At 64.9% G+C, this 19,842-nt stretch overlaps 2 protein-coding genes across 2 annotated transcripts; both read left to right on the top strand.

Moving 5' to 3' along the window:
- Positions 1 to 693: 693 nt before the first annotated feature.
- Positions 694 to 5,496, top strand: LOC122215322 (MRG domain binding protein). The gene is made up of 5 exons (XM_042930460.1): positions 694 to 908; positions 1,525 to 1,646; positions 3,617 to 3,698; positions 4,012 to 4,086; positions 4,518 to 5,496. The coding sequence occupies exons 1-5, from the start codon at positions 761 to 763 to the stop codon at positions 4,697 to 4,699; spliced, it is 609 nt and encodes a 202-aa protein (XP_042786394.1). The 5' UTR covers positions 694 to 760; the 3' UTR covers positions 4,700 to 5,496.
- A 3,671-nt stretch (positions 5,497 to 9,167) lies between these two features.
- Positions 9,168 to 17,074, top strand: OGFR (opioid growth factor receptor). Its single transcript, XM_042930459.1, has 7 exons — positions 9,168 to 9,382; positions 11,803 to 11,871; positions 12,495 to 12,573; positions 13,393 to 13,471; positions 14,346 to 14,412; positions 14,934 to 15,082; positions 15,824 to 17,074. The coding sequence occupies exons 1-7, from the start codon at positions 9,209 to 9,211 to the stop codon at positions 16,746 to 16,748; spliced, it is 1,542 nt and encodes a 513-aa protein (XP_042786393.1). The 5' UTR covers positions 9,168 to 9,208; the 3' UTR covers positions 16,749 to 17,074.
- The last annotated feature ends 2,768 nt before the right edge of the window (positions 17,075 to 19,842 follow it).

Below are 19,842 nucleotides of genomic sequence, written 5' to 3'. Positions count from 1 at the left end.
AGACAGCGGGAAGGGCCCCCAGTCTTCATCAGGACCCCTGAGGAATGCGCCGTTGTTGCTTCCATTGCACGGAGGGGGAAACTGAGGCCTAGAGACGCTTGGCGCCTTGCCCGGAAGGGGTCCCGGCAGCGGGACCGAGAGCCCACAGCCCGGCGGGAGGGGAGGAGCGCAGGCCGCAGCGGGTCCGGCGCCTTGACAGCGCGGCGGGCGGGGCCTGGGGAGGGGCGGGGCGCGGTCCGCGGGACGGGGCGGAGTCGGCGGCCCTGATTGGGTGATGTCGGCTGCCCCGCCTTGGCCCTGCCCCCTCCGTGGCCGGCGGTGGGGGGGGTGGCCCCCACCGAAGCCCGCGGTCAAGGCCAGGTCTGGCCGGGGCAGCGGCGGTCGCAGGGAGCCCCCGCCGGCAGGCGCTGTCAGTGGCCCGCTCTTCTTCCTAAGCTCCTCAGACGGGGACGTGCTGCTGGCAGCCCCGCCTCGAAGAGCGCACGGCTCAGAGGAACCTCACCCGGAGCCGCGCCGCAGGCGCCGCAACCTCTCCCCCGCGCTTCCGCAGCCCGCCCGCGCCGACCGCGCTGCGCCGCGGGGCCGGGCCGCCAGGGGGAGCCGCGGGGCCCAACCCTCCGCTGCGCCTGCGCCGGCGCCGCGCGCGAACCCGAGCGCGAGCCCGCCGCGCGCGCGCGCCCGCCCGCCCCGCAAGTGCGCCTGCGCCGAGGCCGTGGCCGCGCCCGCTCCCGCCGGGGGCTCGTCGCTGGGCGGCCGGGCCATGGGGGAGGCTGAGGTGGGCGGCGGCGGCGCGCCGGGCGACAAGGGGCCGGGGGAGGCGGCCACCAGCCCGGCCGAGGAGACGGTGGTGTGGAGCCCCGAGGTGGAGGTGTGCCTCTTCCACGCCATGCTGGGCCACAAGCCCGTCGGTGAGCGGAGCGCCGCCGAGGCCGCGGACCCGCGTGGGGGCGGGGCGGGCCGGGCAACGGCCGGGGCGCGGGGCGGGGCCTCCCACGTCCGCCCACCCACCTGCGCCTCCTCCGACCCCTGCGCCCACCCACCCCACCTCCGCTGACGCTACCCCCTCCTGCACCCCTGCCTCCCCTGCGCCCCTCCGCCTTCCCGTACCCTCCCTATGGCCCTTCCTGCACCCCTCTGCCCTCCCTCTGGCCCCTTCTGCCCGTCCTGGACCCTCCCTCTGGCCCCTGCTGCGCCCGTCTACCCTGCCCCTGGCCCCTGATGCTCCCCCTGCACCCTGCCTCTGGCCCCTGCTGCGCCCCTGCACCCTCCCTCTGGCCCCTGCTGCCCCCCTGCACCTTCCCTCTGGCCCCTGATGCTCCCCCTACAACCCTCCCCCTGGCCCCTGCTGTGCCCCTCCTGCACCCACTCTCCCTCCTCCACCCTGCCCCCCAGTACCCTCCCTTTGCACCTCCTACACCCGCCCTCCTGCCCCCATCTTTACTTCTCCCCTGCTGACCCCTGCTTCCAGCTCCCTCACTGCCTCCCGCCTCCCCCCTCCTCACAGGTGACTCCCTCTTCCCACAGGTGTCAATCGGCACTTCCACATGATCTGTATCCGGGACAAGTTCAGCCAGAACATTGGTCGGCAGGTCCCATCCAAGGTCATCTGGGACCACCTGAGCACCATGTATGACATGCAGGCACTGGTGAGCTGGATCCCACCCTCCCTGCTCCTCAGGCCAGGGCCCCCCAGCCCCAGACCGAGCTGCTCCTCAGGGAGCCCTGTGGCCTGTGGCCCTCCCCGGGGGGGGGGGGGGCACCAGTAACCAAACGAGGCACCTCAAGCAGCTCACAAACGCAGTGGGGGTAGCTGGTTGCCCTCGAGGAGCCTTCCTTATGTGGGGTGCTTAGCAAAAGTCTCCCCGGGGAGACAAGTGCGGAGCTGAGGCCCGTGGAGGAGGCGTGAGGCCCCGGCAGTCACACGGGAGGCCCCACGGCGCGCCAGGCAGGAAGGTGACTGGATCTAAGTCACATTCAGGTGAATATGGTGGCCTCTGTGGGCACCAGGCAGGCCGGGGCCCTGTCGCCACAGAACCCCCGGCCAGTTTCATCGAAAGGCAGGCAGGTCAACTGGGAAGCCAGGATGGCCAGAGGAGACAGTGGACATTCCCCGCAGAGGAACAGCAGGCGTCAGGGCTCTGTGGCAGCAGGAGATGGGGGGTCGAGGAGCTCAGAGGAGGTGTGGACCCCTGGGGCTGGGGGGCAGCGGGAGCTCCAGGCAAGCAAAGGGGTAGGCACTTGTGCCGGGGCAGGGGTGAGTCTCTGCCCCCCTGGCTGACTTAGGGCCACGCCAGCCCTCCCACCTGAGGCCTTCCTTGCCCGAACGTGGTGCCACCCTTGCTTCCTGTGGGTTTGGGCAGGTGGTTCGCTGCTCCTTGTCTTACTGTTGGAAGGAGATAGCGGTGACAGCCGTGCTCTGGGGACTGAATGCACGGCCTGTAGGAAGCACCCTGGAAAGTGAAGTCCCTGTTGCTGGGACCAGCTCATCACGGACAAGCTGTCATCCTGAAGGGGCCTCACCCCACACCTGTCACCTTGTGGGGTCACCTGGTCCCCAGACTTCCATGCCGTGACTCTAGGCCAGTGGGGACCCCAAGCAAGACACAGACATCAGGGTGGCAGGGTCCCTGGCCCAGTGCAGCCAGGGACACAGACACAGCTGGCACCAGGCCCTCGCTGCACTTGGGAGCTGCAGGGCGCCTCTCAGAGGCTGTAGTCCAGGGCAAGCAGCCGGTCCCCCCTCTCTGCCGGAACTTCAGTCTGGCCTATTACTTGTGCGGGACCAGGCACGACCTCGAGGCTGTCGCTCCGGACCCCAGTGTCCCTCTGGAGCTGATGCCAGAGTCACCCGGGACCCTGGCAGTGTGCATCTGTGGCCCCCACCACGGAGATACCAGCAGCCCCAAGGGCCACAGGTTTCCAAAGCTCCAGGAGACGCAAGCACGTCTGCGGGCTGAGCACCGAGCTTTACCACGGCCTGCGAGCTGCAGAGAGGAGGCCCTTCCCGCTGAGCCCCTCCCTGTCTAGACCCCTTCCGCCAGCTCACCTTCCTTTCCTCTGGTGGTCCCGTGCCTCCGGGGTCTCGTCCCTTCTGGCACATGGGGCCTGTGTGACGTGTAGGGCAAGTGGGACTCTGATAAGCGGTGTCCCTGGCACCACTGTGTAGTCCTCACCTGGTGTCCGAGGCAGTAGCTTTCCTGTCCGGCACCTCCGTGTCTGCAGGCTCCACTGTCACTGTCACCTCGTGGGGAGGGAGCGGGACAGGTCAGCAGGACAGCCGAAGCCTGCTTTGGCCCTGGGGGCAGGGACGGCATGCTGGGAAGTGGGGCTGCCCCAGCCTCAGGTCAGGTGACGACTCCTGGTGGCTGGACTCCTGGTGGCTAGAGCCATAGCCTTGCCTTCTGCGGCCTGTTGGAGAAGCCCAGCTCCCGGTAGACTGCCGGCAGAAAGAAGGAAGTGTCCTCACCCTGCTGGTGCCCTCCCCCTCGGCTCTCGGGGACCGGCCGTGTGCTTGCTCCTCAGGTGCTCCTAAGTTGGCTCTTACACGTTTTTGGTGACTTACTAAAATCACATTTTTTTCTTTGTTTCTTTAAAAAATCGCCCTACTTGCCGTCAGCACGAATCTGAGATTCTTCCATTCCCAAATCCAGAGAGGAACTTCGTCCTTCCGGAAGAAATCATTCACGAAGTCCGAGAAGGTGAGACTCAGGCGGGTCAGGTTCGGGAATTAAGGAGGACGTGGGCCGAGGGCGGTGGCGTCAGGTGAAGGGCACGAGCCTCGGGGAGGAGTGAGGGCTGCCGGCGGGGTGCTTCTTGGCCCAGGTGGACTGGGAGGTCTGGGGTGTCTTGGGGACTGGCGGGAACTTGTTCAAGAACAATGGGCTCTCTTTAAAAGCGGCCTGGCGGCAGCTGAGAAGCACACACACAGCCGTCCCCGGCCTGAGCCGTCCGCAGCGCTGGGCAGGGCCGCGTCTCCCACCGTTTTGGTAAACGTCAGCTGTCGCCCCACAGGAAAAGTGGTCATTGAAGAAGAGATGAAGGAGGAAATGAAGGAAGATGTGGACCCCCACAACGGGGCGGACGATGGTGAGTGGGCAGCGCCCCCCGACCCCGCCCTGGGCCCCAGGAGCAAGCCGGGCGGCTCCGCACCCCCAGCCCGCGCGTTGAGTCCGCCCGGGGCCGGAGCTGCGCTGTCTGGTTCCACCCGCCTGGGCGCGAGCTGCTGGGCAAACCTGGCCTGGTGCACGGCCCACACTGCGAGCGAGCCCCGCGGCGGCCCGGGGCACTGGCACCCGGGGCCGCTGGACGTAAAGTGCGTGGTGCAGGGGGTGCGGGTGCAGGGGACACGCTCCACGCGGCAGGGACGGCGGGTCCTCAGGAGGACCCAGCCGCCCGCGGGCCACACGGCAGCCCAGCTCGGAGCGTCGTGTGTGTAGATGCAGCTTTTTATGACCGAGCGGGAAGAGGAAGTAAAATTCTGGATATTCTGTTTTCAGCCAAATGATTTTGTCTCCCAGTTTTTTCGTCTTCAGGAAGCTTGGGCAAAGCAACGGAAAAGGCCAGCAAAGACAAGAACCCCTCGGACTTGGGCTCCAAGGAGGGGGTGGACAAGCGGAAGCGCAGCCGCGTCACCGACAAAGTCCTGACGGCAAACAGCAACCCCTCCAGCCCCAGCGCCGCCAAGCGGCGCCGAACGTAGACGCCGCTCGGCCCCGGGCACAGGGCAGGGGGACAGCGGCCACCGGGCCGGACGCGCCGCCCCCCCCCCCCCCGCCCCCCCAGCCCGCCGCCCCTGTGGCTCCCACAGGGCCCGACCGGGACCGCCTGCCGCGGGGGCGTGTCCTCCCGCTCCCCGTCCTCCCGTGACGCCGGGTCAGCTCCAGCCGTGCTAGTTCGCCGGCCGGGCTGCGGTCCAGGCCCCGCGGAGCAGGGCGAGGGGCACCGACAAGGAGACCTGGACCAGCGAGCAGGAAGTCCGTTCTTGCTGTGTCCTTGGGGAGCGCTGGTCTTGCCGGGCAGCTCAGTGCTGCCCGTTTGTCCGTCTGTCCATCTGTTGGCCGTTCTTCCTAACCGGCTGCCCCGTCGGGAGAGAGACTCAGGCCAGCCCGTGGCGGACCGTCGCCCCACCTGAGAAACTGAGAACTGGACGTTTTGCCTCATTCGCTTGTACTGTAACGATGTATATAATTTGGCGGTATTTCACTATTTAATTTTTAAGAAGCCTATTTTACTAGTGTTTTATATGAAAACAACACTGCAGAAGTGAAACCTGTGTTGTATTTTTCCCGAGATGTTTTGTGCTAAGGTCATGACTGCTGAGACACTTTTCGCTCAGTTTTTATATGCCAGAAACAGAGGATTTGTAGCGGCTATTTTTGTATCCTCCGGTAACTTGCAAACAGACCAAATGAGTGAGTGGAGGGAAGGGGCGCGGGGGCCCAGGGTTGCCTGAAATACTTTCGTTTGAGTGCGGAATATTAAAGCACAAAAGCAGCAGCCTGGAGTCTCGTGATTTTGATACCAAAGTAAGTTCCCTTTTCTTACGGTAGGAAGTGTTTATTTTTCCAAGGATTATAAGCACAGCCTACACTCAGTGGGCTTCGTAGCATTCCCTCGATACAATGTATTGACGACCAACAGGAAATCGGGCCAGAGTGGAAATGTGGTCGAGTGTGACAAGTCCTTCAGATACGAAATGCCCGGACGGCGGACAAGGCAGAGCCGGTGGCTGGCTGAGCCCGGACGTCCGGGAGCTCATCCTCTGGCAACGCGAGTCTCGGGGCCCAGTCTGTTCTCCGCACAGGAGGGTCCGGGCAGAGCAGGAAGGGTGCGCCCTCAGTCCCGGCTGACCTCCGCGCCCCGGGTCCTTCATCTGGACAAGTCACCAGGAAGCTGAATCCCCCCACCGTCTCGGAGCAGGAGGCCGGGCCTCGGCCCACCAGGCAAGGGCAGGAACCCGGTGCCCCACGCCCCATGCAGGCTGGCCTGCTCTACCCGGCCCGCCGTCTCTCGCGGGGCCTGGAGCACATCGCCGGCAGCCCTCCTTCAAGGCCCACTCTGCGCCGGCTTCTGTCGCTGGGACCCTGCTGCCCGAGAGGAGCCTGGTCCCTGGGGAGTCAGAACCGTCAGGGCCACGGGGCAAACGTTGTCTATGAAGACGGGGGTCTTTCCCTTACAGACGTAGACCCTGGTCTGGAGCAGGATCTTCAGGGACCTCAGAACATGCTGGAAAAGCCTAGTCAGTAAGTCAAACCTGTTTCCTAATGACTGAACATTCGCTGCCCTTCCAGGAGATGTGGGGGGAGGGGCGCACAAGGCCAGCCCAGCAAGGTAGATGGCCCCCCACCCCAGGTGCCGGTTTGGGGCCACTCCCCACGCCCTTAGGCCTGCGGAGGCCGGAGTCCTCAGCCGGGGTGAGGCTCACACAGGGGGTCCGGTTCATGTGCTGCGTGTGGCCTGTGCAGGTCAAGTTCACATCCCCGCACTACCCTCTCCTGGCCTAGGGGTCCACTCTGTGACATGGGGAACAGCTGTGCCCCCACCACGTAGGTAGACGGAGTGTGACAGAGGAGAGGCGCTGGGGAGGAGCCAGTGTGAGCGGCTGCAGGACCCTGGGAGACACAGGCGCCACTGACCCGGGACCAGAAACCTCCGGGAGGTGCTTCGCGCTGAGGACGCCGGGTCGTCGACAACGGGACGCCGCAGCCTCCCTGGGCGGGGACAGGTGGGTGCGGCCTCAGCCCTCCCTGCTCTGGCCCAGCCCAGGGCCCCCAGGGCTGATGCAGAAGGAGAGAGTGCTCCCAAGTGCGTACCGATAGGGCAGCAACGGGACGCAGCGGGGCTCCCTCGGGGCGGGGCGGGAGGGCGTGGGGCTTTGGCCAAACAACGAGGCTGCAACTGGTTTTGCCTGAGGAAAACGTTAAGGCAGGTCTAACCTGAACCTGCCCCCGCCCAGCTCCTGCAAGACTCCTCCACCGGGGGCAGGGCCACCCTGGGGCGCGCCACCTACTGCCGGTGCTCGGAGGAGGAACCGAGCGAGCGCGCCGCCGTCGCTCCCCTGGGCCCCGCCCCGGCCCCCCTGGCCCGCCCCCCAGTCCTGCCCCCCACCCCTGCTCAGCCCCGCCCCAGCCTGGGCGGCCAGCTGTCCAGAGCCCTGAGCCCACAGCGGGCGTCCCCAGGCTGCAGAGGGGAGGACACAGCACAAGACTTCTTCTGCAGCAGAAATCTGGGCTCCCGGGTTAACGCGCCCTGCGGGGCCCCAGGCAAACTGCACAAAAGCAGCCAGAGGTGCGGTTCAGGGTGACTCTTCCTGGTCGAGCGGAAGTCGGGCAGCGTCTGGGAGGGTCCGTCTCCCGGCCCCGGTGGGAGGCAGCGGCGGGGAGGCTTGCCGCTCGGCCCGTGGAAAGGCACAGCCTCCCCACCGCAGTGCCCCTCAGAGCAGCCAAACCCCTGCATTCCGCCCCCGGAATGCAGACACCTGCGTCAGGGCCTCCCGGTGTCATCTGCCCGATGTCCTGGCCGGGGCCTCGCGGGGCCACCTGCAAGTCAGGCAAGCGGGAGGTGAGGCCCAGGGGGTGGGGGAGGCCATCCGCCCCCGCGGCCCCCGCCAGAGGCGCGGCGGCTGCCCGCTGCCCAGGAAACCTAGCCTGCCCACGGGTGGCAGACCTTTTACAGAAATGCCCAGATGTCCGTTCCGGAGGGGGCGGGGGGCACCTCCGTCCTCTTAGAGAGTGAGGTCGTGTGTACACAGGCTCCAGCCAGGTGAGACTGTACCCGGAGAATGGATGAGGACGGCCCGCATCAAGAAGGGCCCTCAGCTGTGCCCACAGCCAAGGTCGGAAGGTTGTGCTCCCTCTCAGCTGTCACAGGCAGCCCTGAGGCCCAGGGGCCGCTGGCAGAGCTGGGAGAGGTCAGCGACCCAGGGGGCTGGGTTTGGCCTTCACCTTCTACCCCGTTGACCCCGGGAGTTACCCTCCTGGCTAGATCTGTCAGAAGGCCAGACTTTGGTTTTAGCTAAAATGCTGTGAAACACCGAAGGTGCACGGTCGTCACAGAGTCCAAATACTACCTGGGCGGGCCACTCCCAAGTTGCATGTTGAGGGGCGGGTCTCCAACTTTGCTGGAACTCCCGCGGCCACCAGCAGATGTGAGGGCACAGATTAAGGGAATCTGTGGGAGGTCACTGGGGAATTTGCAACTGCAGGTGATTTTCAGCTGTCTGACACACGCCAATGTGTGCGAAGAGGGCGGCCACCGCCGGCTGCCCCCAGCGCCCAGAGAGGCCCCCGAGGGGACGTTTAACCAGGGCCACCTGTGTTGAGCAGCCTCAGGGTGACCCCAGTCACCCAGTCATTCATGCGTCCCCTCCCTCTAGGCAGCACCTTACCTTACCGCTGATAGGTTGTGGCAAAGGGGCAGAGGCCAGGCCCACGGTGACGGTGCAGACGACTCCCGGCACACTGGAAAGAGACCCTCCTGCTGGCCTTTGTGAACCGTCTGTGAAGGGACACGCGGATCCGTGTCCTACTGCCCGAGAATGACTTCTGCCCACAGTCTGGGGGACCGTGGAAGCAGACTGCTCTCCAAAGGAGCCTCTCATGAGACCACAGCCCCAGCCTACACCTGGAGGGCATCCCGCGTGGGAGCATCCTGGGGGGGCCTCCCTTCTGGGGAGGACAGCTCCCAGGGGTTATGCTCCTGGGGTCAGCCCTGTGGAGGGACATCCTCCCGTGGGCATCCTCCAGGGGGTGGGTAGACTTCCTCCAGGAGAACGTCCTCTGGGAAGAGGGATATTCTGGAGGAGGGGGTTTCCAGCAGGTAGGCGTCTTCCTCTGGGGGGAGGTTGTCCTCAGGGGCATTCTGGGGTGATTCTCTGGGATGAGCATCCTCCAGGGACATACCTGTAGAGCGGGTATACTCCAGAGGGCATCCTGGGGAGGTGTCTTCTCCCAAAGGGAAGGGATATCGTGTAGGGGGGTCCTGGGGGGACACCCTGGGGGCAATCCCAGCGAGGAAGGGGGCGGGCGTCCTCCGGAGTGACGTTCTCGGGGAGGGGCTGTCCTCGGAGCGTGGGGGGCCTTCTCGGGCGGACGGCGCCGGCGGCCCCGCCCCCCGCCCCGCCCCCGGCCCCGCCCCCGGCCCTCCCCCGCGCTTCCTCCTTCGCTCACTTTCGCTTCCGCCGGAGCGCGGGTCCCGCCGCCGCCCGAGCATGGACGACCCGGACTGCGACTCGACCTGGGAGGAGGACGAGGACGAGGATGGCGAGGGCGCGAGCGCTGGGGGCGACGAGGACGGCGAGGCCGGCGCCCCAGGGGACGCGGACGCGGAGGACGAGGACGAGGACGAAGAGGACGCGCCGGCGGCGCGGCCCGGCGCGCTCCAGGTGCAGCCTCGACGCGCGCCGGGGACCCAGCGCCCAGCCCCGGGGGGCGCCCGCCCGGCCGCCGCGAGGTGGGGGTGAGGCCCCGCTCCGGGAAGGCCGCCCCCCCTCCCGGTCCCCGGACACCCGGCTTGGGGCCTGGCTCTCCCTCTCCAGCTGTTGCCCTCTCCCCGACCCAGGCCCGCTGGTGCCCCCCTCAGGATCGCCCCGTCCCGCGCCTCCCAGCTCCGGCCCAGCCCGTGGGGGGACCTTGCAGGGAGATCCAGGGCCACCCTCAGATCCGTGCGGTGTGATGATACTTCCTCAAGCGGATGCCCTGGGCACATTCTGGACTCGCCTCTGTCACTTCCCGCCTCCGGGCCCTTGGCTCTGTCCTCTGAATAGATCCCGGCTCTCCGTGCTGGCCGCCTGCTTCTGCCTGCCTTTCTGCCTCTGGGTGCCCCCTGCTTCTGCCCCGCCCTGCTCCCTCCCACCCCCGGCCCGCCTCACCCCCACCGCTCCTCGCTGGGTGCAGCGCCCACCCGCTGGGACCTCCCACCCTCTCGAGAGTGGCCTTGGAGGCCACATTTATGTGACCTGCCTGAGCCAGGGCTGCTTGCCCCAGCTACTGGCAGTTATGGCTGCTGATTTGTCATTATCAGCTGTTACTTTTGTTACTACTGATTACCTAGGTGACCAGCAGTTACTTTTGTCTTCACTGGTGATACTCCTTGTTACGATCCGTTACTTTTGTTGCCACGGATTTATTTTCTTCTCATTACCACTGGTTACTTTTGTTACTAGGGTCACTCAATACCAGGGGCCGGTACCCCCTGAGCCTCACATTCTGTCCCAGTGCAGGGTGGTCCCAGCTGGGGTTCTAGGTGTTATCGGGACTTAGGTGACAGCTGTCACTTTTGGAGGATGATGTATTGGCATCGTGTCTGTGGGGCCTTGAATTCCATCCCGTGTGATCTCTGGGTTGCATTCTCCCCCAGACAGATGAGAGCTCTGGTTTGGGGTTTAGCTGGCTGTGTGGTGAAGTCTTGGTCAGGGAGAGGGACCCAGACGGGCTCCTGGGCCTGCCAGGGAGGCCAGAAGGCGGAGCACATCTATGGTGTTTGGGGCAGGCATGAGTTTCTGGAGGCAGCAGGCTGGGCAGTGGCCAGGGGTCACCGGGCAGGGATCTGGCTCTTCTGTGGCAGATGCCCGCCGGCTGGGTCACGTATTGAGAGAGGATGCTGTCCTTGCTGTAGCTCTGTGAGCCCCACTCCTACAGCAGTGCGCTGGCCCCTCGGCCACTGAGAGGCGCCACAGTCGTTGACTTCTACACGGGGCCCAGCTGTCTGGTATTTGTCCTGGGCTGTGTCTTCTGTGCACCCGTGGGGCTGACCTGGGGATGGTGAGTGGGGCCAGCTCCTGCTGAGTTTCGGTGTCTCCTCGGGCCCTTGGCTGGTAGGCAAGAACATCACCAGCAGGCCCTGGTCTATAAATTGGGCAGAGAGGCACCCCCAGGCCCCTGCTGGAGCTCAGAACCATTTGGAGCATCTTGGGGAGTGGGGAGGGGGTCAGAGCCAAGGGACACAGTGACAGGCCTGGCCTCCTGACTCCCCTTGCAGTGCTCCTTCCAGGATCCTGGACCCAGGTGTTTCCCTGGGACGAGCGGTCGGTCTCCTGTGGAGTCATGCCCAGGAGCCATACCTGCCTGGGCCCTCTCTCCTGCCCCGGCTTCTGTCCGACCTCAGGCCAGGCTCAACCTCGCTCACGCCTCCCACCCTATAAGAGGGTGGGTGAAGCCACCTTTACCCAGCATCCTAGCCGTGAAGTTACCTTCTATCCCTCCCAGGACCCGGGGAGCTTGGCCTGCAGAGATAGGGGCTGCAGGTGTTGGGGGGCAGCGAGGAGCCCCTGTGTCTCCCTGAGCAGGCTCTCGCATAGGGCCGGAGGCCCGGAGACACGGGGTCTGGTCTACGGCGTTGGGCGGGGGCCAGGCTGGTTCCCTGGGCCTTGGTCATTCATCTCTTCGTCAGGCAAGTGTTTGGGGCCCCTCCTGGGGCTGTAGGCCGGGAGGCCACGGCCCTTCGAGACACAAGCCTTGTGACAACTTAGAGCACCGTACACAGAGAAAGCACTGGTGAAGGCAGGGGGACCAGGGGCAAGTCCTGGGGCTGCGGTCCAAATGGACTTAGCCAGCAGGTACCGGAGGAGGCAGTGAGGCCAGGGCCTGGGGACGGTGCTGCACCCCAAGAACGTGCCGGTCAGCCTGGGATCCTGGGAGCGGGGGCGGGCCGCGGGGGCTGAGCAGGGGGCAGGGCTTGTTCCTCCCATTCTGGTCCCTTCCGGTTTTGTTGCTAGCTGACCCCGTGCGTGCTGCCCTTCCTGGGACAGGGGCTGGCTTGGGGTGGGCCTCCCCTAGGGGTCTCACTCATCTCCTCTCTCCCCAGGCCAGGACGACGGGGTCCCGAAACTGGCGAGCGGCGCGCGACACACGCAGGTACCGGCACCACTACCCGGTACGTAGCCACCTCGGCGCCCGCACACCTCGGCAGCCCGGCCGGGACGGAGTCTCCCGCCCTCCGCCGGGAGAAGGCCATCGGGACAAGACGTCCCGTCACCCCCCTCCTCAGACGAGGTCCCAGGGCCCACCTGGGACTGCGGCTCCTTCCCCCCGGGGGAGGGGGGTGATGAGGACCGCCTCTGTCCCGGAGCCTTTAGAGCAGGGGAGCAGCGCCAGCTAGTGGCGCAGCCACACGTGGCCCCGTGTGTCGGTCCGCGGGTCGGGGCCCATGTCGGTGGCGTTCCGTGGCCCTCGCCCCTGCCCTCTGCACTGTGAGTGTCAGCCAACCCCTAGGCTACTTTAGGGGTACAGATGGAGGGGACCTGCCGCCCGGCCCGCGCTGGTGAGGAGGGAAGGTGGCGGTCAGAGGGAGCTGCTGTCCTCCCAGTGCGGAGGCTGGTCCTCGCCTGCGGGGCGAGGGGCCCCGGCCGGGGACTCGGGTCTTCGCCAGCCTTCAGGATGTCGAGGCTCACGGGCCCAGGAGCGGACGCCCGCTCCCCGAACGTTCTAGTGTGAGGGGCCCTCGGAGGCAGCCTATTTCTGGAGATGTCTCCACCGCAACTTTCTCTGGCTCTTCAGGATTTGATAGAACGGGATGGCAACGGTGACATGCCAAACCTGAGTTTCTACAGAAACGAGATCCGGTTCCTGCCCAACGGTGCGCGTCTGCTGGGCCGCCTGCGCCCTGTCCCGGGGGGCGTCTGTGGCCCCACTGGGACCCTGTTGGGGACGGCTTCCTGTTGGGCCCGCGGTTTTCGGCTTGCCCCGCAGCGCCCCCTGCAGGCTGCTGCGGGGACGCCCTGGGAAGGGCCGTGTCGCTCACTACTGCTGCCTTGGTGGGAAAGCCGCACGTGTAAACTGGCGAGTAAGAGTGATTGTTCCATTTCCAAGTGGTTGGAAACAACTCAAGGTGGAAAATGTTCTGTGCTGTGAAAGTGACACGAAATTCAACTGTGAGTGTCCATAAGGGAGAGTCCGTGGGAAGCCACCCACGCGCATTCGTTCAGGCGTGGCCGCCTTCCCACTACAACGCAGCACAATTGCAGCAGAGGACACGTGGCCTCAGAGAGTCACTGGCCCTTGGAAACAGTGGCCGCCCTACAGGAGGCCAGGCCATGGGGGTGGGGCTCCGCTGGAGGTTCTGTCTGAGGTCAGGTTCCAGCTAACCAGCTGTGGTTTGGAGGGGGCGGTGAGGCCCCCTTTCTGCAAAGGCAGGTGGGGGTCTGGGACCCCATGTCCTCCTGGGCCCTCCGGCCCAACGAGCCCAGCGTGGCCCTTCTCACTCGGGTCCGTGCTCAGGCAGCAACGGAGAGCCCGTGTCGGACTGCAAAGAAACCGAGGGCTTCGGTTGGGGGGGGTTACGGTCACATGACACAGACACAAGCTTCAGAGCCCCGAGGTCCTCAACAGAGGAGGGGAGGGAAAGTGGGGGGACTTCTAGCAGCTTCTCACTGACTTATCCCCGTGGGGCCCCCAGGCTGTTTCATTGAAGACATTCTTCAGAACTGGAGGGAGGACTACGATGTCCTGGAAGAGAATCACTCCTACATCCAGTGGTGAGTGGGCGGGGCTTACCGAGCAGGCACTGTCGGCGGGGCGGGGCTTACTGAGCAGGTGCCCTCGGCGGGGCGGGGCTTACTGAGCAGGCACCGTCGGTGGGGCGGGGCTTACTGAGCAGGCGCCCTCGGTGGGGCGGGGCTTACTGGGCAGGCACTGTCGGCGGGGCGGGGCTTACCGAGCAGGTGCTGTCGGTGGGGCGGGGTTTACTGGGCAGGCCGCCTTGGCGGGGCAGGGCAGCAGTGGTGCGCAGCCTCTGAGGCTGTAGGTGGGCGTGGGGCGCAGGAAGAGCCTCAGACAGGCCGGCTTGCTGGGACGGGACGGCCCCGGTGCCAACAGGCCTCGTGGGCCCGCAGAGTCCCTTGGACACTGACAGTGACAGGCCTCGAACAGTGGCCTGAGGTGATCCTTGCCGGCATGGCTACCTTGGAGAGCCTTGACACTGCCCCACAAACACAGTGTGCGTTTGAAAATGGCACGTCGGGGGCCTTTTCCTGGGCACAGCGCATCGTGGGGAATAGTTGTGCAGCACTGACGGCTAGACGCAAGGAGAACCTAAGAATTAGGAGGACTGCCTGGAACGCCCTGGGCAGCACTGGCAGACCGGCTCGCTGCCGAGCACGCGCATGACTCTTCTAGTCGTGTGTGCACCCATCGGGTGCCCTGGCCCGTAACAGGTTCCCTGCAGCCTTCCCCCCCCTCACGCCTCGGCTTTGCCTTGTGAGAGCGCACACACATGTTCATCCAGCCAGGCCCTCCTAGAGTTGAGCCGTGAGCCCAGAGAGGCTGGTGAGCCTCCCGGGACCGCGGGTGTGCGCCGTGGCTGGGAGCCCGTGCCTGCCGCCGACGGACCTGTAACCGTGCCTCCCACAGGCTGTTTCCTCTGCGTGAACCTGGAGTGAACTGGCATGCCAAGCCCCTCACGCTCCGGGAGGTTGAGGTGAGTTCTGATCGCTGGGAAGCCTTCCGGGGGAGCCCCTCCCCTCCGCGCTGGCCCTTGCCTCTGCCCCCTGGTGCTCTCACAGGCTTCTAGAGAAATTTGCCTCCAATCGGGGAGCCCAGAGCCAGGGCTGTGAGCAGAATCATGGTGACTGGAGTTTCATCACACCTGGTTGGGGCTGGAGCAGACGCTCCTGGAGGGACAAGAGGGTCTGGGGAGGGGGGGGGACAGGACGTGTTTCCTGCCACGTGCTCAGCCCTGGGGTGTGGGGTGGGGGCGCATGATTCCCAGGAGCTAGATTCCCCTGGGGGTGAAGCCGGGGCCTCAGGCCCCAGTGAGACTCTGAGGCAGCTTAGAGAGGTTCATCATTCACTCCTATCCGGGCTCCTGCGCCCTGGTGTTTTACCCTGAAAGTCTGAGTCCAGCCCTTTAGAAGAATCAGGGCCCGAGGGGGCGTTGGCCGGCCGGATGTATGGGTGACGACCCCTGAGCTCCCCACCGGCCTCGGGGGTGTGTTTCAGGCATTTAAAAGCTGCAAGGAGGTCAGGGAGCGGTTTGTGCAGGCCTACGAGCTCATGCTGGGGTTCTACGGGATCCAGCTAGAAGACAGGAGCTCGGGTCAGGTGCGCCGAGCACAGAACTACCAGAAGCGCTTCCAGAACCTCAACTGGTGAGGACCGCCCCTCCCCCACCACGGCCGAGGAGGATGGGCAGCTAGGTTTCAGACAGGTGTGGGGGGAGCGCTTCGGCGGAGGAGGGACTCCAGGGCCACTCGGGCAAGTGACTAAAGGCTCTCTGAACACCCTCCGTGTTTGCAGGGTGGGGGTGGTGCCACTGATAGGGGCGTGAGAGCCGGTCAGTTTCACTCTTAGCCGCGCTGGGTCCGCCTGGGTGTGGGCCAGGATGCCCATAGCACCCTCACCTTGGCAGGTGCCTGGTGAGAGGCACCGGATGGGGAGGAGGTAAAGGGGGTGGGTCTGCTGTCTGCTGATGACACCAGTGCCCCTGCACGTGGGTAACAGGTCCCGTGCTGGGGGGGGGGGGTCCCCCTCCGGCTCTTCTCCAGCCATGCGGGGGGGTGGGGGGAGACCTTCGGGGCCCAGGGGGCAGCCCCCTTCTAAAAGATGCATCAGGATCCCCACCTGCAGGGTCCAGCACACAGGCCATTTTCTCCAGGACTGGGGTGGGGCACAGGGAGGGGGAGGGCGCCAGGGGGATGAGAGGGTGGGACGGAGCCTGGCGGAGGGAGGAGGAGGGGAGGGGGGGAGGGGGGAGGGAAGTGAGGAGGAGGGGAGGAGGAGGAGGGAGGGCCCTGGCGGGGCGCCCCGCCCCCCCCCCCCCCCCCCCCCCCCCCCCCCCCCCCCCCCCCCCCCCCCCCCCGCGCCAGCGCCCCTCCGCTTCCCGGCCCCAGGCACAGCCACAACAACCTCCGCATCACGCGCATCCTCAAGTCCCTGGGCGAGCTGGGCCTGGAGCGCTACCAGGCGCCGCTGGCGCGCTTCTTCCTGGAGGAGACGCTGGTGCGCCAGGAGCTGCCGGCCGTGCGCCAGAGCGCCCTGGACTACTTCGTGTTCACCGTGCGCTGCCCGCGCCAGCGCCGCAAGCTGCTGCGCTTCGCCTGGGAGCACTTCCGGCCGCGCCGCAAGTTCGTGTGGGGGCCGCACGACAAGCTGCGGAGGCTGCGGCCACCCCTGCCCGCGGGGGAGGGGGAGGGGAGCCCCGGGGCCCCGGACCCCCTCCCCGGGGCCGGCGCCGCGGGGGGCCAGACCGGCGCGCCGGGGCGGGCCGGGGGCCAGGAAGGGGAGGCCGGGGGCCGCGGGGAGGGGGGCCCGGAGCCCCCGAGCCCCAAGGAGAACAAGAAGAGGAAGCTGGACGCCAGCCGGCGGGAGCAGGCCCCGGGGGAACGGGGCGGCCAGAGCGCCTCGGACGTGGAGAAGATCGCCCTGAACCTGGAGGGCTGCGCCCTCAGCCAGGGCGGCCTGAGCGGGGGGACCCAGGAATCGGGCAGCCGGGCCCCGGGGGAGGCCGAGCAGTCCTGCCCCCAGCCTCCCCCGGGGGCCAAGGTGGTGGAGGAGGTGAGGAAGAGAAGGAAGGTGGACCAGGGCCCCGGGAGCGGCGACTCGGTGGGTGCCGGTGGTGGGGCCGAGCCCCCAGCCCCCGCCCGGCGCTGCGCCCTGCCAGGGTGCCCCGAGGCCAGAGAGAAGGATAACGGGGTGGAGGAGGCCGGTGGCCTGGCAGAGCTAGAGCAGGGTGCCCCTGGGAGCTCAGCCCCCGCGGGACCCTCGGTAGATAGGGAAGCAGAGGCGGGGCCTGAGGCCAAACCCAGAAAGCCTTAAGGGAACGGGCCGCCTGGGCATCCTGCCCTCCGTCCTGCCACTGCCACGGGTCTGGGGAGCCACGTGGTCAGCTGTTGTCAGCACGGAGCAGTACTGGTCTGTCCCTCCTGGTCACCGCAGCCGTGGAAGGAGCAGATCCCCCCTCTGGGAAGGCCAGGGACTTGGGGATCCTTACCTCCAGCTCACTTCCTGCCTCCCTCCTCCAAGCCACCACCCCCCCCCCCATCTTTGTAAATTGGCCCTCAAGGGTCTGGGGGGTGGGAATGGGGGCTCATTTTCTTAGTCTGGTGCCGAAACCTTTTCTGAATAAACTCATTTGACTTTGAGTGTTTGGACATGGGCAGCAGTCCCGTGAGTGAGCAGGGGAGGAGCACTGCTCTTCGGGAGTCCGGGGGTGGTGTCCCCTGGGCGCCCCCCAACACACGAACACCCTGACCATGCAGCTTCCCGGGGCCTCTGGAGCCGGGCGCTCTGTCCCTTGGCTGCCCTTTGTCACTAGTTTAAGTCTGGGGACCCACGCGCAGCCCCCTTGGGTGGGTTGAGCGGGAGGAGCAGGGGCGTGGCGTGGCCCGGGTCCGGACAGGACCTGTGCCCACGCTGATATGGGGCACAGTGTCGTGCCTTGGGGAGCAAGGTCGGCGGCGTTCTCTGGCTCCGTGCCCTCTGTCCCTACCCTGGTAGCCCTTTGCATCAAGACACAGCCTCCCCGGGGCCTCCGGACCCTCTGCCCTGGCGTGGGCACAGCACACCTCCCGCTCCTCGAGTCGCGGCTGGCTCAGGCCAGGATCCCCCTTCCTGACACGCTGGCTCCTCTGCGCCGACACCAGTGGGGTGAGGAGACTGCCGAGGGCCACGCGCTTGCCTTTGAACAAGCGAAGTGACAAAGGTCACAGTTCTCCTGGGGACGGGAGAAGGGAGCACGGTTCACCCCGAGAGTTACCAGCTGCGACTTGGGCTCCATTCTCACAAAAAGCGCTGACGGTCCGCTCCCGTCCTGGGGAGGGGGCTGCACAAACTGGAAGTCATTGGGAGGGAGGGCCCCTGAGTTGATGTTCCCCAGAGCTGGAGGTGGGGAGGCGTACGTCCTGGGCTGCTGGCTCCCCTCCCCGCCCCCCCCCCACCCCTGATCTGCTGGGAGGGGTAGGACCCCAGGTGCCTGAACTCCGGTTTGGTCGGTGATGCCGTTTCCACCACAGAGGGGAGAAACTAAGGCACCAAGATGAGTGTGAGCCCATAGCGGTCAGAGTCCTCAGTGTAGACCAGTACGGAGCAAGGTTCGGTGGGGCAGCTGGAACCCCAGAGAGGAAGGAAAATCCCATTGGAGCAACTCTGGGGGGACGGGTCCGTGCTTGGCTCTGACCCACCAAGCATCACGGAGAGTGATGGTCCGAAACACGGGTAATGCTTTGGTTCTGCCTGGTGGTACCAGATGTGAGGCACCCCCTGCCCGGCCTCCTCCAGCCCTAGCCCACTGCGGCTGTTCAAGCTTCAAGGCAGGAACAGTGGGGGGGGGGGGGCTGAGTGGAGCTAAGGATGGGTTGGGGGTGAAGGGTGGAGCAGGGTTTCATTCCCTTGCCCCGGGTGAAGGCCAGCTGGGCTGCCTCTGAGTCTGGTCCAGCAGGGGCCGGGGGGGGGGGGGGGGGGGGGCGGGGACTGGCCCCAAGCCCCACCCTGCTGTCTGAGGGGGTCCTAGGATGACCCAGACTCTGCTGGGGGTGGGGGGGGCAAGAACTCTTGTGAGCGTCTCTCGGCCCTTCTGGATGGAATTCACACACACCCTCGCACCTGAGGGGCGGCCGGTCCACCCCAGCGGTGAGCAGTCATCTTGCCTCGCTGCTCTATCCTTTTCACTTCCCACCTGCTGCTCCCGGGTAAACCGACAGCCCCCTGCAAGCCCTGAGCTCCCACCCACAGAAATGAAGCTCCTACAGGCTGGGCCGGAGGTTGTGAGTTTTCCACATTGTCCACGGTCAGTTACAGATGGAATTCTGCATGCCACTCTTTCCCCACCGCTCGCATTGACTAGGAAAGAAAGGAAGGGAGGGAGGAAGAAGGAGAGGGATGGCACAAGAACAGACACTCAGATCAATGGAACAGAACAGAGAACCCAGAAATGGACCCACAAACGTATGGCCAACTGATCTTTGACAAAACAGGAAAGAATATCCCATGGAATAAAGACAGTCTCTTCAGCAAGTGGGGCTGGGAAAACTGGACAGCGACATGCAGAAGAACGAACCTGGACCACTTTCTTACGGCAGACACAAAAATAAATTCAAAATGGGTGAAGGACCTAAACGTAAGACAGGAAGCCATCAGAATCCTCGAGGACAAAGCAGGAAAAAACCTCTTTGATCTTGGCGGCAGAAACTTCTTACTCAACACGTCTCCGGAGTGAAGGGAAACAAAAGCAAAAATGAACTACTGGGACCTCATTAAAATAAAAAGCTTCTGCACAGCGAAGGAAACAATCAGCAAAGCTAAAAGGCAACCGACAGAATGGGAGAAGATATTTGCAAGCGACGTATCAGATAAAGGGCTGGTATCCAAAATCCATAAAGAACTCCTCAAACTCAACACCCAGAAAACAAATAATCCATTGGAGAAATGGGCCAAGACATGAATAGACGCTTCTCCAAAGAAGACATCCAGGTAGCCAACAGACACACGAAAAGATGCTCAACATATTCATCACCAGGGAAATACAAATCAAAACCGCCATGAGATACCCCCTCACCCCTGTCAGAATGACTAACGTTAACAACTCAGGCAACAACAGATGTTGGTGAGGATGCAGACAGAGACAGGATCTCTTTTGCATTGTTGGTGGCAATGCAAGCTCGTGCAGCCACTCTGGAAAACAGGATGGAGGGTCCTCAAAAAACGAAAAATAGAACTACCCTACGACCCAGCAATTGCACCAGTAGGCATTTATCCAAGGGATACAGGTGTGCCGTTTCAAAGGGACACATGCACCCCCATGTTTATAGCAGCACGATCGACAATAGCCAAAGTATGGAAAGAGCCCAAATGTCCATCGATGGATGAATGGATAAAGAAGAGGTGGTATATATATATATACAACGGAGTATTA

This window comes from Panthera leo, chromosome A3, assembly GCF_018350215.1.
Source record: "Panthera leo isolate Ple1 chromosome A3, P.leo_Ple1_pat1.1, whole genome shotgun sequence".
NCBI classification, from domain to species: domain Eukaryota; kingdom Metazoa; phylum Chordata; class Mammalia; order Carnivora; family Felidae; genus Panthera; species Panthera leo.
This window is presented reverse-complemented; position numbering and strand designations above follow the sequence as displayed.

Excerpts from the sequence above, each read along its gene's own strand:
- LOC122215322 (XM_042930460.1), top strand. The coding sequence starts at position 761 with ATGGGGGAGGCTGAGGTGGGCGGCGGCGGCGCGCCGGGCGACAAGGGG. Across the intron at positions 909-1,524 it reads GCTGGGCCACAAGCCCGTCG|GTGTCAATCGGCACTTCCAC; the intron begins GTGAGCGGAGCG and ends CTCTTCCCACAG. Across the intron at positions 4,087-4,517 it reads CCACAACGGGGCGGACGATG|TTTTTTCGTCTTCAGGAAGC; the intron begins GTGAGTGGGCAG and ends TTTGTCTCCCAG.
- OGFR (XM_042930459.1), top strand. The coding sequence starts at position 9,209 with ATGGACGACCCGGACTGCGACTCGACCTGGGAGGAGGACGAGGACGAG. Across the intron at positions 11,872-12,494 it reads GGTACCGGCACCACTACCCG|GATTTGATAGAACGGGATGG; the intron begins GTACGTAGCCAC and ends CTGGCTCTTCAG. Across the intron at positions 15,083-15,823 it reads CGCTTCCAGAACCTCAACTG|GCACAGCCACAACAACCTCC; the intron begins GTGAGGACCGCC and ends TCCCGGCCCCAG.